This window comes from Rhinoraja longicauda, chromosome 13, assembly GCF_053455715.1.
Source record: "Rhinoraja longicauda isolate Sanriku21f chromosome 13, sRhiLon1.1, whole genome shotgun sequence".
Lineage (NCBI taxonomy): Eukaryota > Metazoa > Chordata > Chondrichthyes > Rajiformes > Arhynchobatidae > Rhinoraja > Rhinoraja longicauda.
This window is the reverse complement of record NC_135965.1, coordinates 34,736,589-34,754,317: the sequence shown is the minus strand read 5'-3', so window position 1 is coordinate 34,754,317 and position 17,729 is coordinate 34,736,589. Positions and strand designations below refer to the sequence as shown.

Genomic DNA, 17,729 nt, shown 5'->3' with positions numbered 1-17,729 from the left:
GGGATCTGGGAATAACTGTGCATTGTTCCCTGAAGGTGGAATCTCATGTGGATAGGGTGGTGAAGAAGGCGTTTGGTATGCTTGTCTTTATAAATCAGAGCATCGAATATAGAAGTTGGGATGTAATGTTGAAATTGTACAGGGCATTGGTGAGGCCGAATCTGGAGTATGGTGTGCAGTTCTGATCGCCAAATTATAGGAAGGATGTCGACAAAATGGAGAGGGTACAGAGGAGATTTACTAGAATGTTGCCTGGGTTTCAGCACTTAAGCTACAGAGAGAGGTTGAACAGGTTGGGTCTTTATTCTTTGGAGCGTAGAAGGTTGAGGGGGGACTTGATAGAGGTTTTTACAATTTTAAGAGGGACGGACAGAGTTGACATGGGTAGGCTTTTCCCTTTGAGAGTGGGGAAGATTCCAACAAGGGGACATAACTTTAGAATTAAGGGACAAAAGTTTAGGGGTAACATGAGGGGTAACTTCTTTACTCAGAGGGTGGTGGCTGTGTGGAATGAGCTTCCGGTGGAAGTGGTGGAGGCTGGCTCGATTTTATTATTTCAGAGTAAATTGGATAGGTATATGGATAGGAGGGGATTGGAGGGTTATGGTCTGAGAGCAGGTAGATGAAACTAGGTCAGTGAAAGTGGTCGGCGTGGACTGGTAGGGCCGAACGGGCCTGTTTCCGTGCTGTAATTGTTATATGGATATATGTTATATGGTTTGCGAGTCTGTAGCTAGTGGAGATGTGCTGGACGTAGTTCCAGACTTGATAACGTTTTCTCTATTTCACCTCCATTAATCTCAGTTTAACCAGGGCTCCTTGGTTTTGTTGGGTACTCATTGCACCTCTACACTGGCATTCTGCCTTTGATATCTGCATGTAAGTGGAGAGACATTTCCTTCTAATCACCAGAGTTAAATTTATTGACGTCAGTGAACCATCTGTAGTTTTATGTTTTTTTTGTTCTGTGACTGCTTTTGAGATCAGCGACAAATTATTGCACAAGAATCTTGGATATAATTTGTGGGCAAGTGTTCTGGTGTACTTCTGACTGAGTACTGGCCAGTTTGTAATTGAGTAAATGCCATTTAATAATGATCAAAGCCTATTGCCTTCATTTTATTCATAATTGGGAAGATTTGTTGGTGATTATCTCCATTAGATTTTCAGGGCTTTGAGAGGAGGTTGATTAAACTGGTCCATCTGGCAATTTTTGGCTGCACACATTTGAAAAAGCTGTGTCCCTGTACCTTCCACTCCGATGTTGGGCAGCTTGGTTTTGTTTCAACGATCATTTTGCCAACTTTACTGAACAGAAAATATGATGTTGCAGAAGTTATTTCTGGCTTGGCAGGCTTTCTAGTCACACTGGGATTTGCATTGCTAGGCCACAGATGAGAGGAAATATGTTGAATTATGCATTTTCTTCATTTGCATTCAATTGTTATATGCATACTTGTTCTACAGTGGATGCATTGTACACTCAGCATAACACCAGAAGCAAAATTTAGGCGTCTGTATGGTAAAATCTTTTCAGCATTTGCTCATAGTCACTATTGCTTTTAAGTGTGTGTGCGCGTGTGTATATGTGTGTGTGTATATGTGTGTGTGTGTGTATATACATATTTATGTATACATATGTATGTATACTTATGTATATACATAATACATACACACATATATACATAAATATTATGTGTGCGCGCACACACACACCACAGTTTGATTAGCACCTCTATTGAAAAGCAGAATTTGATTACCGTACCAAAGAAATTATTTCTGTAGCAGTGTATCATAAGGCAATTTCAGCCAACATTTGTGCACAATTGCCTAGAGTCTCATCCCTTCATCACTCCCTCACCGTCACTGGCATCAAAGCACTCATGGAGTTATACAGCATTAAAAAAGGGCATTTGGCTCACCTTGTCCGCTGTGACCCAGTTGGTAATACGGGCTAGTCCTATTTGCTTAGCATTTGGCCCATATCCCGCTAAAGCTTTCCTCTGCATATCTGTTGTACCTTGCATGGAATCCATTTAAACTGACACTGTTGATGTTTCCAATTTCCCGAGTAAAAATGTAATATAAAATGTTATATTATCTCCTTTTGCGACTGAGGCTGTGTCCGTCACACGGAATTGCGTAAAAATATATATTTATTGCTTGAATCGCTTGGTTCTCACCAAAAAGTCATGTAAAAGAGGATCTGCAAATTTATGGCATTTGTAGCTGGTAATCATGCTTATTGTTGCTCTATTTCTTGGTTGCAGTGGGAAGAAATCAGTGTTATGGATGAGAGAAACACGCCAATGCGAACATACCAGGTGTGTAATGTCATGGAAGCCTATCAGAACAATTGGCTGCGGACTAGTTGGATTCCTCGCGCTGGTGCCCATCGGATCTATATTGAGATAAAATTTACTCTCAGAGACTGCAACAGCCTGCCGGGTGTCCCTGGAACATGCAAAGAGACATTCAACATCTACTACTACGAATCCAACAACAACAACTTGTGGTACATTAAAGAAAGCCAGTATATAAAGATTGACACCATTGCTGCAGATGAGAGCTTCACCCAAGTGGATGTAGGTGACAGGGTGATGAAATTAAACACTGAGGTACGGGACATTGGATCAGTGACAAAGAAGGGCTTTTACCTGGCCTTTCAGGATGTGGGTGCCTGCATTGCTTTGGTCTCGGTGCGGGTCTACTACAAGAAGTGCACGTTAACAATACGTAACCTGGCAGAGTTTCCAGATCGAGTGACTGAAGGAGACTCTTCCTTGGTGGAGGTCCGTGGCTCGTGTGTGAATAATTCTGAGGAGTATGACGTGCCTAAGATGCACTGTAGTGCTGATGGCGGATGGCTGGTCCCCATTGGAAGATGCGTCTGCAAACCAGGATACGAGGAGAAGAGGGATGTCTGCCAACGTAAGTACCTTTGATTTTTACTAAGTTGGAGAGCGAGTTTCAGTTTGAGGGAGAGCAACAGTGAAACCGTCTATCCTGGACAAATCAAAATCTTGTTTCGCCTGAAAGCTTTGTGTTGGGTGAAGTCTTACAATGATAACCGAGCCAAAGAATTACTGGTTGTTGAATGACATATCAAACGTATCGTAATGCGATAGGAAGGCAGTAAAGATGAGGGAGTGGGGGCCTGGAAAATGGAAGTCGTTGAAGAGACGAAGAGCGTGGGAGATATATAGATCGGGAGGGATTAGTGCAGATGAGGGAGTGGGGGCCTGGAAAACGTAAGCTATTGAAGAGATGAAGGACATGTGGGGTGTCCTGAACATAGGTTGGGAGGGATACTTAATGCGATATCCTCTTCAAAGTCAGCAACAGTGTCCTGCTTATCTTTTCAAAATAAAATTGCAAGGTTAATTTATGTTGTTCGATTAACGGACATAATCTTTTCTGTTGAGGCTGCACCTTTCTGATCGATACAAAATAAAAGTTATTAATTTTCAGGGATGTGGCATGAAAAGGAACAGGAAAGGAATGTGGGCGGGTGCTGCTGGAAATAAATTGTCTAGCAGACCTAATCAAATTTTGGGGACATCCTTATAATCTGAACCATTTTTCGCCCCAATCGACTAATAGTGAATAATTGGGCCTAACCTATCCAGTTGTTCTTGAACTGGCTGCCTTGGATATCAAATGACCCTGTAAAAATGGAAAGTAGTTTAGCCCGAATACTCTAAAAGGGTTCATTAAATAAATATGCCATGTAGTAACTGAAGTGTCTTGTGACTATATTGAGGTGTTGTTTTTATATTTGACTGTGGTGGAGCTATTGGAAAGCTGCAGAATTTGGCATTAGTGGCAGATGATGGTCTCTGTCCCACATACATGATGTCTCTTCTGGAAGTGCAAGCAGTGTGCGATGTTTAATCACCAGCTCCTGCCATATGTGATTTTGAGCGGCTCCTGCAGGTTTGTTGTCATGCCTTGGAACAAGTTATCGAGAGCGGATTGCCTGCTTTTGTGTGCCGCTGCCTTCTCTTGATGGGTTGCTGGTGAAGCATGTTCTGTATTTGGAGACAAAATTGTCTGTTTTATGAGAACCTCAAAATGCAATCATTCCAAGCTCCACTTAGTCACTGTTACATTTTTAACCCACCATTGATTTTATTAAACCTCTTATATTATTTTTAATCAAGAAGTATTTCTTTGGAAGTAGAAACATCCCTTAATCTGCAAATATTTGTGGAGATGCACATATTGTATTAATTAACCCAACAGAGGGAAAATAAATTCCCCTGGAAAGCAGATCTTTGGAGCTAAAACAATGCTATTTATTTGAGTCCAAATCTATTCAAAATGTTCAATTTAAACAGTGCATAATTTTAATTGCATTATTGCCTACAATTTATGACTCCATCTTTACATAATCATGCATTAAAAAAAAAGCCTGCTTATCTCATTCTTCAGTGCCCATAATGTTTTGGAAAGGAGGCAGGTTACTGCAGTAGCCTGTCTAATTATTTCTTCTGACGTTTACCCGGGTCTGTCTATGGTCCTGACAGTTGTTTATAGCAGAGCTGTCAGGAGGTCATCTGGAGATCTAGCAGGGCACAAGGCAACACATGCTGCTCTCTCCTGTGTGCCAACAATACCTCAGGGTGACATCAAACAGTGCCAACAGTCACAGAGCGCTCTGTTCAGTTTAATGAACTTGCTGCACTCATTGCTGTAGAGAGGACATTAATGAGGCAGATAACAGGAGGGAAGATCATGTCCTTTCACTCCTATCATGTAATGGATGCGAAAGGTTGTTTAAATTTTCCCTGACACCTGATGGGATATGTTGCTAAGAGTGAAGTGGACGGATCTGAAATTGCTGTGGATTTGCTTGACAACCGACTACGTTTAAAGTGTATCCTGAAATTATTGGACAATACCTGAAGGAAAAGGTACAGTTGGCATATGATTGCATTTCCACTGCAAATACCGGCAGAAACATATTATGGGGAGACTAACAACATCTGGAAAGAGAATTGGATGCTTAGTGAAAAATGAACAATTTGTAGGGCTATGGGGAAAATATAGGAGAGTGGGATTAATGGCATAAGGATGACTTTGCTTTATGTGCAATGGGTTGAATTAGCACCACCAGTGCGAAAAAAATCTGTACAACAAAAAACTGCCTTTGGCAACTAATGCTAAGCTCTCCACTAATTCTTGATCAGTAAGGGTGCCAAAGGTTACAGGGAGAAGGCAGGGGAATGGGGTTGAGAGGAAAAATAAAATCAGCCATGATCGAATGGCAGAGCAGACTCGATGGGCCGAATGGCCTAATTCTACTCCCATGTGTTATGGTCTTATGTTAGATGATTGACTGTCCATTGCTTTCCCCTCCTGACATTCAGTTCCATTGCCTTCAAAGGGTAGAAAATACTTTAGGACCCAATTAGCATTAGCAATTAAAACTTTCTATTCTTATAGAAGCATAATTGGAGATATAGAAGTAGATATGTTCCATAACAGCAGAAAATGCTTGCCTGGAAGTTAGAGGAGGTATTGGTTTATTATTGTCAGGTGCACTGAGATACAGTGAAAAACTATCCAGATGAATCATACTATACAGCAGTACATCAAATAGTACAAAAGCAAAAATAAAAAAGAGTGCAGAATCTAGTGTTACAGCTGCAGAGAAACTGCAGATAAAAAAAGTCCAAGTCTGCAAAAAGGTAGATTGGAAGATTAGGAAATTTATCCGTAGCATGTGTGAGGTCAGTTCACAGTGTCTGTTAACAGTGGGAAAGGGGCAAATCTTGAGTCTGGTGGTCTGTGGTTTCAGGCTTTTGTAACTTCTGTCCATCAGGAGAGGGGAGAAGAGAGAATGGCCGGGATGTGTGAGGTCCTTGATTATGTTGGCTGCTTTCCCGAGATACTTTGAAGTTTCAAATGGAGTCGATGAGTGGGAGACTAGTTGGTGCGAAAGACTGCGACGTGTTCACAACTGTTTGTCTTGGGCAGAGCATTTGCCATACCAAGTTGTTATGCATCTGGATAGAAAGCTTTCTCTGGGCATACTTAGAAACTGGTAAGAGTAATTGGAGTCGTGCCGAATTTCCTTGGGCCTTGGTCTGATTAATTGATGCGAATTTGGAAATTCTGAAGATGTGCAGATAGTTTGGGGTGTAACAGATAATCAAACGGAATAATATGGCAACATAACACAGGACAGAATGTGTGTGTGATACAATATATGATGACATGAAGAATATATAGAATGATAACAGTAATTTCAACAGACTAAATCTTACACATAGAAGTGAGGCACCAGAATTAGATTATAAACAATGCTAAATTACTTGGAAGAATCCTGCCAAGGAGAACTTGCACCCAACTCATCTACTGATCAAATAGTAACATTAGCAACTGGTGTCAATGTTTTAAGTTTAAATCAACATCAGTTTAGTGTAGGACAGTCCCATTATCTTAAAAATAGTGATATTCACATGTAGCAAGAGAACAAAATCAACTGGGAAAACCTTTCACAAGCTGAGGATTGGTGCAAAGCTTGGATAATGTAATTGTAAGTTTAACCTTCATTTCCAAATGTAAGAACAAATAATTGCAAGCTAAAAATATTATAGGCTAGTTGATTCATCAAATGCATTGTCAGAAATGTCATGTTACAATTGAAATGTCAAGCTGTCTGCCTGCCTTATGATCGACAACTAAATTCTTTGGCATTGTGAAGAAGACCAGGAGAGCTCAATCCAGCATTCGCTGGGATCTTGGGCTCAGAAACAGGCTCTTTGGCCCACCTTGTCCATGCTGAACATACTGGGCTGGTCACATTTGCCTGCATTTGGCCCATATCCCTCTAACAAATCCATCAATTCATACGTCTGTCCGAATGTCTTTTGCAAGTCGTAGTTGTATCGGCTTCTATAGTTTTCTCTGGCAGTTCCTTCCAGAAATGGATAAACCTTTGAGTGAAAAATCTGCCTGTTGCCTTGGATCTGTGCCCTCTAATTTTTTAATCATAGCCCCTGGGGAAAAAGGTTGACCCGTTAAGTTTATCCATGCCCCTCGTGATCAGTTTGGTGTAGGACAGTCCTATAATTTAAGAAACAAAGCACCATGCAGTTACATCCCGGTGACTCCCTTCTCCATCATTTCCAACTTAATGACATCCTTCCCATTGCTGGTTGACCAGAACTGCATATATTCCTTCACTGAGAAAAATAGATTATCTGATCGGTTAATGGGATCTTGTCATACTCAAATTGGGTGTCACCTTTCCAACGTAATTATTAAGGGGTTGGACATGTTAGAGGCAGGAAACATGTTCCCAATGTTGGGGGAGTCCAGAACAAGGGGCCACAGTTTAAGAATAAGGGGTAGGCCATTTAGAACTGAGATGAGGAAAAACTTTTTTAGTCAGAGAGTTGTGAATCTGTGGAATTCTCTGCCTCAGAGGGCAGTGGAGGCCAATTCTCTGAATGCATTCAAGAGAGAGCTGGATAGAGCTCTTAAGGATAGCGGAGTCAGGGGGTATGGGGAGAAGGCGGGAACGGGGTACTGATTGAGAATGATCAGCCATGATCACATTGAATGGCGGTGCTGGCTCGAAGGGCCGAATGACCTCCTCCTGCACCTATTGTCTATTGTCTATTGTAATGACTGCATTCCAAAAATATTGATTAGCTGACATTTCTTGATCTGTATGTGGGATAAGAAATGATCCAGGGACTTTTATTTTGGGAAGGTGCTACAAATATAAATGTTTCATAGCAAAGTCTGAGCAAGAGAAATGGTTTTGTAGTGGAAGATTTCCTTCTACACCCCCCACCCCACACAATTGGGATCTCAATCAAGTTTAAATATGTGGGCTGAGAAAGTGGTACCATCATTGTCAAAGGATTCCCTTATACTGTGAAACTGGCGTATCAGGGATCATTCCGACTGAAGACAAACCCGATACTGAGGCACAGAAGGTGCCTGACAACAAGTTTAGTGTAGATGTGAAACCTAAATTGGTTTTCCAATTTTCTAATTCTGTCATTACCAATGCAGTACTAAGTACCGTGTTTAATGGACAATGAGATTTTGTTGAGCTATCTCATGTAAAATGATTTGATGAGTGTATACCAGTGCAGTGTGTAGCTGATGTTTCAATATTGGATTTTAATTATTGGAACCTTAATTGGTCAGAGGAGGTGGATGGGAAAGGATAAATCATTGTTTTAGTAGTGTACTGGAAAAGTAGTATTTATTTATAATAAATAGTAGTACACATTTATTTTTCTGTAATCTCCACATCTGCAAAAAATCATAATGCAGAACAGCAAAAAATAGGACTACCCTTTGGTAGTGGCTGCTAGATGTGCATTTTGGCCAAAATGTTGCTATTTCCTGCTGGGTAGATCCCTCTAGATAGATATCTTCCTTGTTCGCTTATATTTTGTGGACCAAAACTCCTTTATCTGCAATTGCCTCTGTCTCTAATTTCCCTCTGCTTCTGTCTTCACCACAGGTGACAGAACTTGGCAGTTTTCATTCTCTAAATATGTCATGAGACTTTCCACTGGCGCCCTTGTTTTGCTATTTCTCTCTCTGTTTGTAAAACCTCTTCAAAGCCCATCTTCCAAACCATGGTTTTAATCTGTATCCTGATATCTGTTTTGTGTGCCTTCTATTTTGCCCACTCTCAGTCTCAAGAAACATACTGAGCTGTTATTCTTGAATTACTGTGTCCAAGTACCTAATTTTCTATCATGCGTCTATTACTTTTTAAATGAGGCAAAAAATCTCCTTGATTACCTTGGATAACCGCGCAGAGAATTAAGCTGACCACAGTCATGCAGTAACCAGAATTCCTCATGGGGATAAAATAAAAGAGACTGCAGTCTTTGATCTAACTTCACGTTAGAAGCCAAATCACTTCACTGAACAAGAAAACACTTTTTTTTTGGAAGTGCCACATTACTTTGTAAATAAACTGTTTGTGTAATTAATTTTGCTGATGCGGCAGAAAGCTTCTTTTGAGACAAGACTCGATAAATGCAAATGTGTCCCTTCGTTCAAGCACACACAGTTTGAGGACATTTCTGACAGATGCTTAAGGTCATTGAAGGTTGGATTGATGGAGAGATTGGCTTTCTGCAGCTCTAATGGATAAGCCTGGCACAATATGTTATTGATGATTGTAATTTTGCATTGATTTATGTATTAGCAAAAATGCATGATATCTTTTTAGTTGAGGCAATTGACTGAATACGTTGACCAAATCTTGAGGCACCTCCTCAAACGAAGGCATCTGCTTTTAACAAAGTGGAATTTGTACTTAACACAAATTCACATTTTAAAGAAAAAATGGGAAGGGGAATTGGGGCGGTATTTTACATCGCAGCTGCGACCTGCCTGCAGTCCGTCTGTCTTTTGTGTTTTTTGTTGTTTTTGTATGAATTGTAGTTTTAATATGGTGTAGTGTTTGTGCGTTATGTGTGGGGGAGGGGGTGGGAGGGAACGGGAACTGTAAAAAAATTCTCTCTCCTGAACGGAGACGCGACCTTTGTTTCTGTGTCGTGTCTCCATTCCCGCAGCGGCCTACCACCGGCCATGCACCTGGGACCACCTGGGGCTCTGGTTCGCAGAGCCCGTGGCCCGGACTCACCACCTGCGGCGCTGGCTGCCTGCGGATGCTGCGGGAGCGGCTGCGACTCGTCTCCGGAGGCTCCGGCGCGGGCCGCGTGGACGTCGGAAGCTCCCAGGCCCCTGGGGGCCGACATCGGGAGCACCGGCAGCGGCAGCGAGAGCGTCTTCGCCCGCCCCGAATCGCGGGGCTTGGGTCGGCCCGCTGCGGACCTTTCACCGTCCGGCGCGGCCTGGAATAGGCCGCGGGATTTTCACCGCCCAGCGGGGGCTTCAATGTCGGGAGCCCCGACCGCCCCGACGTGGCAACTTCAACAGCCTGACCGCGGGAGAAGACGGCAGGGAAGAGAAAAGACATTCTGGACTTCCATCACAGTGAGGAGGGGACTGGAGGAGACTCACTGTGATGGATGTTTCTTTTGTTTGGTGTTAGTGTATGATTGTATGTGTTATTGCATTTTTATTGATTATTCTTATTGGTCTTAGTGTTTCAACTGCGGGTAATGTTTCATTTCACTACACATTTATGTGTATGTGACAAATAAACGACTATTGACTATTGACTATTGATCATAGTATGGAGAGAAACTTTCAACAACAAAAAAACTGCTGGAATTTGACAAAAATTCTGCATTGGCTAATGAGTGAATTTTTCACATGAATGAGAACCAGAACCACTTGTTGTGACTGACTGCCTGCAGATGATTAAACAGGGTGAGTTGCAGTGTGGTTGAGAGGGTTTGTGAAGTAGCAGGTGTGATAAGGGTGACCTGCATCTTCACTTATCCTGTTGGATTAAAAAGGCCTGTATGTGAGGGAACTGGCAGAGTAATTTTCACCTCCAGTGCTGTATCTCTGGATTGTCAGAAGATAACGCTGCTATCCCTCAGTGACATCAAATTACCGTCCCTGTGTGGTGGGCTGACTGCACCTGCTACTGCATCACAAAACCACCCATGGTCATTGCAACTTCATTGCTTAGGCAGTAAAGTAGACATATCCTTGGAGCACAGGAAGATGAGGGATGATCTTATAAAGGTGTACAAAATCATGAGAGGAATAGATTGGGTAGACACACAGATTCTCTTGCCCAGAGTAGGGGAATCAACAATCGGAGTACATAGGTTTAAGGTGAGGGGGAAAGGTTTAATAGGAACTTGAGGGGTAACGTTTTCATGCAAAGGATGGTGGGTATATGGAACAAGCTGCCAGAGGAGGCAGTTGGGGCAAATACGCTATCGCAACTATTAACATAGAAACATAGAAAATAGGTGAAGGAGTAGGCCATTCGGCCCTTCGAGCCTGCACCGCCATTCAATATGATCATGGCTGATCATTCAACTCAGTATCCTGTACCTGCCTTCTCTCTATACCCCCTGATCCCTTTAGCCACAAGGGCCACATCTAACTCCCTTTTAAATATAGCCAATGAACTGGCCTCAACTACCTTCTGTGGCAGAGAATTCCACAGATTCACCACTCTCTGTGTGAAAAAAAACATTCTCATCTCGGTCCTAAAAGACTTTTCCCCCTTATCCTTAAACTGTGACCCCTTGTTCTGGACTTCCCCAGCATTGGGAACAATCTTCCTGCATCTAGCCTGTCCAACCCCTTAAGAATTTTGTAAGTTTCTATAAGGTCCCCCCTCAATCTTCTAAATTCCAGCGAGTACAAGCCGAGTCTATCCAGTCTTTCTTCATATGAAAGTCCTGCCATCCCAGGAATCAATCTGGCGTTAAGAAACATTTGGACAGGTACATGGATAGGACAGGTTTGGAGGGATATGGGCTAAATGCAGGCAGGTAGGACTAGTGTAGATGGGACATGTAGGCAAGCATGGGAAAGTTAGGTCGAAGGGCCTGTTTCCATGCTGTATGACACTTTCTTAGCCTGCAGTTTCAATCCACTTTCATGTCCTGTGTTGAGGGTGAATCCTCTAGAACTGAACTAGCCCATTGAGCCTATGCTGGGGTTCTCACCCCATTTTATCTGGGTCACATTACCCACCTACGTCAAAGTAAGTTGCCCACTTTTGCCTCTGCCTCAACAGCTTCGCTGCCAAGGAAACAATTTTCCTGCCGCTGTCAACTCCAGCAGAAGCAGATGAAAAATCGTTGACCTGAAGATTTAATTGTGTTTCTCCCTGCTGTCTGACATGTTGCGTATCTTTTCCATTTCCTGCTTTATTTCATGTTTCCATCATTTTGCTTTTCTGTCACCTCCAAGCCTGTCTGTTGTATGGTACTAACTTCCCGCCCTTCATTCTTTATAAGTTCTAGTTTGTACACTATCGCACTCAGAGCCTTGCTCACCCACAGCCAGATCTTTCTGGTGAATTTTGGCTGCCTAGCCTTCAATTCAGAAACATCATTTTTGATATGTATATTCCCTCAGGACCTTCCCCTTCTCTATTGAGATTCATCCTCAACCTCACACTCCAAAATATTGCAATCTTTGGTCATATCATATCATCATATCATATATCTACAGCCGGAAACAGGCCTTTTCGGCCCTCCAAGTCCGTGCCGCCCAGTGATCCCCGTACATTAACACTATCCTACACCCACTAGGGACACTTTTTACATTTACCCAGCCAATTAACCTACATACCTGTACGTCTTTGGAGTGTGGGAGGAAACCGAAGATCTCGGAGAAAACCCACGCAGGTCACGGGGAGAACGTACAAACTCCTTACAGTGCAGCACCCGTAGTCAGGATCGAACCTGTGTCTCCGGCGCTGCATTCGCTGTAAAGCAGCAACTCTACCGCTGCGCTACCGTGCCTGGTCATTAGGATATTCTTCCCCTCTCTCCACCTGACATTGCAGGCAATGTCTTCAGTCATCATGGTTGTCTGCTCTGGAGCTTCTAAGCTACAGGACCTCTGAACTGTTTCAAATGCTCTTAACCAGACCTTTGCCGCCCACTGCTTGCAGCTCTGTCCTTGAAACACAATTTTGTGCTGATTAACAGGTATTTGGCTTCTATAATAAGAGGAATTGAGTTGCCCAATTGCAGTTTTCCAGGACCTTGGTGAAGCCACTTCTTGAGTATTGTGTGTCATTTTGGTCTCCTTATCTGATGAAGGATGTTCTTGTAGTGGAGTGAGTGCAGAGATTCAGCAGCCTGCCTCCTAGGAGGGCAAGACTGACCCATGAAGAGATATTGGGACGATAAGATTCACGTTTGTTAGAGTTTAGAAAGATGAGAAGGGATCACATGGAAAATTATGAAACCCTGCCAGGATTGCAGGTACTATCGCAACATTGAAGAGGCATGTAGACGGGTACATGGAGAGGATGCGTTTAGAGGGATATCAGCCAAATGCAGTCAGGTAGGATTAGTGTTGATGGGACATGTTGGTCGGTTTTGGCAAGTTGGGCTGAAAGGCCTGTTTCCAAGCTGTGTGACTCTATGATTGGCCAGACTAGATGCAGGAAAGATGTTTCTTATGTTTAGACAATAGACAATAGGTGCAGGAGTAGGCCATTCAGCCCTTCGAGCCAGCACCGCCATTCAATGCGATCATGGCTGATCACTCTCAATCAGTACCCCGTTCCTGCCTTCTCCCCATACCCCCTCACTCCTCTATCCTTAAGAGCTCTATCCAGCTCTCTCTTGAAAGCATCCAACGAACTGGCCTCCACTGCCTTCTGAGGCAGAGAATTCCACACCTTCACCACTCTCTGACTGAAAAAGTTCTTCCTCTTCTCCGTTCTAAATGGCCTACCCCTTATTCTTAAACTGTGGCCCCTTGTTCTGGACTCCCCCAACATTGGGAACATGTTTCCTGCCTCTAATGTGTCCAATCCCCTAATTATCTTATATGTTTCAATAAGATCCCCCCTCATCCTTCTAAATTCCAGTGTATACAAGCCTAATTGCTCCAGCCTTTCAACATACGACAGTCTTGCCATTCCGGGAATTAACCTAGTGAACCTACGCTGCACGCCCTCAATTAGAAACTCCAGGCAGAGGGATCACATCTTAAGAAAATAGAGTGAGTCTTTTGGACTCTGATGAGGAGAAATTCCTTCACCAAAGAATGATGGACCCGTCAAATTTTCCACTTCAGAAGATAGTTGAAGCCAAATCATTAAATATATTCGTGGAAGAGTTCTAAGATAACATCTTAGAGGAAAAGCTAGAACAGAAAGCTGTTCATATAGAACAGTGGAACATTCAAAATTTGATGGGCCTTGCTACTGTTCCTAGTTCCTATGTTTATTAAAAAGGTTTCTTGGAGTTTTTTTTGTTAAAAGTCCAACTTAAATGTAAATTATTGTAGTGCGGCAATATGGTCCAGTAAATGCTTAATGCACTAGTGTAGAAGAGGAGTTACTACTACACGAAACATGAGAACTTGCTGTTATGACAGTGCAGTGTTATTAATTTGTGGCTGGTGAGATGCTAATAATCAGGCTGTGTGGTCAAATTAGAAGAGCATTCTAACAATGGCCATCTCCCATCTGCGGTCGTCCAGCTCCACCCCCTCCCTTACCTGCTTACTTATGCTCACTCGTATTCATTCCTCTCGGCTCCACAAATCATCTGTTCTCTGCCCCCTTTAAGCAAACCATTTTCCCCCTCCACTCTCAATCCCGATGCTGGGTTTCGACCATTCCCATCCATCCACAGGTGCTGCTTGACCCGCTGAGTTCTTCCAGACGGCAATTTGTTGCACCATTCTAACTTTGCGATTTATCTGCCTTTAGCTTTGAACATATTTTCAGATGGTATGTTGGTAATGATGATGTTGTACTTGTTAAATTTAAAAATAAATGGGATAGAAATTGTTGCACTAGAGTGTAGCCTCGCACAACTGTTGTGACAAATTTATACTCTTGATTTGGGGCAATCATTCTATTTTGTCCTGGTGAACATTTTCTCTAAGATTTTCATCTGATTTTATCAAGTTGGTGGGATAAGACTCCCAATCTCGTTGTACTCCCAATATCGTTGTACCCCTGTACAATGACAATAAAGATATATTGTATTGTATTGATATTAGGCAAATACATGGGAAGTCCAAGGCAATTGAGCTTATTGGACTTGATATTACAATCCCCACTATAATGGGCCTGGAACGTGGCAACGACACCACCCTGGCCGCGGAGAAGACGGCAGGGGAAGGGAAAAGACATTCTGGCCTTCCATCACAGTGAGGAGGGGACTGGAGGAGACTCACTGTGATGGATGTTTCTTTTTTTTGTGCTTGTTTTTTGGATGACAAATAAAGATATCTTGAATCTTGATCTTTAATTGGCACCTTCTTAACATCTTGAGTGGGGGTAGGGGTAAAGACTTCATTGGGGTCATCATGTGGGCATCCTCCTTCCTTGGTGTTTCGTTGATAGGCCCACAACACCTCCAGACTTTGACTTTAACATTGACTTTCAGATAATGATTGATCTCTCTGCTCATATTGACTCCCAACGGCAGTTTAAAAATTCTTCTAGACTTCTTCCCTCCCCAACTCTGTAAAGTTCTCCGTAATGTTTCTACAAACATTTAGGATCCCTGTGCTTGTACGTTTTCTATTGTAATTGGTTAAAACAATCTCTTTTATCAAGCATTGAACCACTGGCCAGTTCTTTCCAAATGTAATTTACTGTTTCATAAGTTCATAAGTGATCGGAGCAGAATTGGGCCATTCAGCCCATCATATCTTCTTCGCCATTCAATCGTGGCTGATCGATCTCTCCCTCCTCACCCCATTCTCTTGCCTTCTCCCCATACCCCTGACACCCCATACTAATCAAGAATCCATCTACCTGTGCCTTGTGAATATCCTGCATATCTGCATTAAAACTGTTTGGGTTTGCTACCTCTCCTGAGAGGTGCAGGGCAAATAAGAATTTCATCGCTAAGATCTCAATGCGTACAAATATTAAGCTCTCTTGACCCTTGACCTTCAGTTCCTGAAAATTCAAGAATGGGCGCAGCGGAAGAGTTGCTGCCTTACAGCTCCAAAGACCCTGTACAACAGTACAATCCTGGCTACGGGTGCTCTCTCTATGGAGTTTGTACATTCTCCCCATGACCTGCATGGGTTCTCTCTGAGACCTTCGGTTTCCTACCAGACTCCAAAGCCGTACAGGTCTGTAGGTTAATTGGGTTGGTATAAATGTAACATTGTCCCTCGGGTAGTGTTCATGTGTGGGGATCACTGGTCGGTGCGGACTCAGAGGGCCTGTTTCCTCACTGTAAGTCTGAACTAGACTAAACCATGTGGGAAGGTTGGCAACTAAACTCTGCAGGTCACCGGCCAGCATCTCTGGAGGACATGGCTAGTCGACGATTCGGGTCGGGAAGTCTGCAGGATGGTCCCAACTGGAAATGTTGCCTATCCATGTCTTCCAGAGATGCTGACAAATCAGCTGACTTACACCAGCACTTTGATTCTACATGTTGCAGCTTGAATGCTGCGCGGGTACCGATCTTGCAAAGACCACTGAGGAACTGCAGTCCATCGCTTTCTTTGCGACCATTCTTTATTCCAACAGACAGACACTTCAAGTGTAGTGATTCATTCTGCTTGTTCCTGTTATTGTGACTCTTCTCCAGGCTGACTAACTTCTCATGATTTACGGGGTCTGCTATCAGTGAATCTAGCTGATTCACCATTGTATCACCATTACGACTGCTTGTCATTTTTGTGCTACGTTTATCCAATTTTTAAACTCTTTCGTCACTCGTATTCTCCTGGAAATGCAGGCTTTTATTCCTTAAGATCAGATGCTTTCAAACGCTGGGTGGAAAACAGGTCAAAGTAAGAAGTATCAGTGATTCTTTATTCAAAATCTGGAGCAAGGCCATATCCTTAACAGCAGCAAGTGACAAAATAGCTTTTTTTTTAAAGCAACCTTTCCGCTTGACTGGCAGCTCTTTGTAAATGTGATAAGGTGTGAAGTTGTTAAAAGCAGCAGGAGCCTGTTTACGAAAAGTAGACCAAAAATAGTGTATTTTCAATTACAAATTACCATGTAATTAAGATGTAACTGTCTTTTGTTTTAACTTGCTTAGTTTTAAGTCATACCACCCTTCTATTTTTTTTGGGAGGGAACAGACTTGAAATTGAGACGATTCACTTTGAAAAAATGTACTCTCTGAGACGATTCACTTTGCAAAAATGTACTTTCTTCTGACGGTTTGGAGGATTGAACCTGCTTCTGCCTCAGTTTTGAGGCGGTGAAGGAGGGAACGGCAGACTCTGTTGCAGTGGGCGCAGGCAGAGGCTGAAGGGACGGGTAAGTGGATTGTGAGGCGATGTGCTCCTGCTGCTGCCTCTGCAGTTGCCCATTCAAAGCTATTGAGGGCGTGCAGCGCAGGTTTACTAGGTTAATTCCCGGAATGGCGGGACAGTCATATGTTGAAAGACTGGAGCGACTAGGTTTGTATACACTGGAATTTAGAAGGATGAGAGGGGATCTTACCGAAACGTATAAGATTATTAAGGGGTTGGACATGTTAGAGGCAGGAAACATGTTCCTAATGTTGGGGGAGTCCAGAACCAGGGGCCACAGATTAAGAATAAGGGGTAGGCCATTTAGAACAGAGATGAGGAAAAACTTTTTTAGTCAGAGAGTTGTGAATCTGTGGAATTCTCTGCCTCAGAGGGCAGTGGAGGCCAATTCTCTGAATACATTCAAGAGAGAGCTAGATAGAGCTCTTAAGGATAGCGGAGTCAGGGGGTATGGGGAGAAAGCAGGAACGGGGTACTGATTGAGAATGATCAGCCATGATAACATTGAATGGCGGTGCTGGCTCGAAGGGCCGAATGGCCTACTCTTGCACCTATTGTCTATTGTCTATTATGCAATGGAAGTGACGTTCTTTGGGACATCCCGAGAAGGTTAGATACTTTTCTAAACCATCCTTTATCCTTCTGCCAGCAAATATGCCAGGACCAAACTGCGTTTTGCAAATGCTGGAAACTAGCGATTCAGCAGGTTCAGGTAGCATCCCTGGATAGAATGAATGGGTGACGTTTCGGGTCGAGACACTTCTTCAGTCTCCCTGTCCCGCTGAGTACCTCCAGCATTTTGTGTCCATCTTCAGTGTAAGCCAGCATCTGCAGTTCCTTCCTGCACAATTCAGAAGGGTTCCGGCAGCTTT

The 17,729-nt window shown here is 43.0% G+C and overlaps 1 protein-coding gene across 5 annotated transcripts in view; it reads left to right on the top strand.

The window, feature by feature from the left end:
- Nucleotides 1-17,729, top strand: part of LOC144599632 (ephrin type-A receptor 3-like) — a 319,324-nt gene that overhangs the window by 82,373 nt on the left and 219,222 nt on the right. For all 5 annotated transcript variants that reach the window (XM_078410760.1, XM_078410761.1, XM_078410759.1 and 2 more), the window contains one exon: nt 2,271-2,931. In XM_078410760.1, the coding sequence (XP_078266886.1) occupies nt 2,271-2,931 (661 nt within the window). The remainder of the gene's footprint in view (nt 1-2,270; nt 2,932-17,729) is intronic.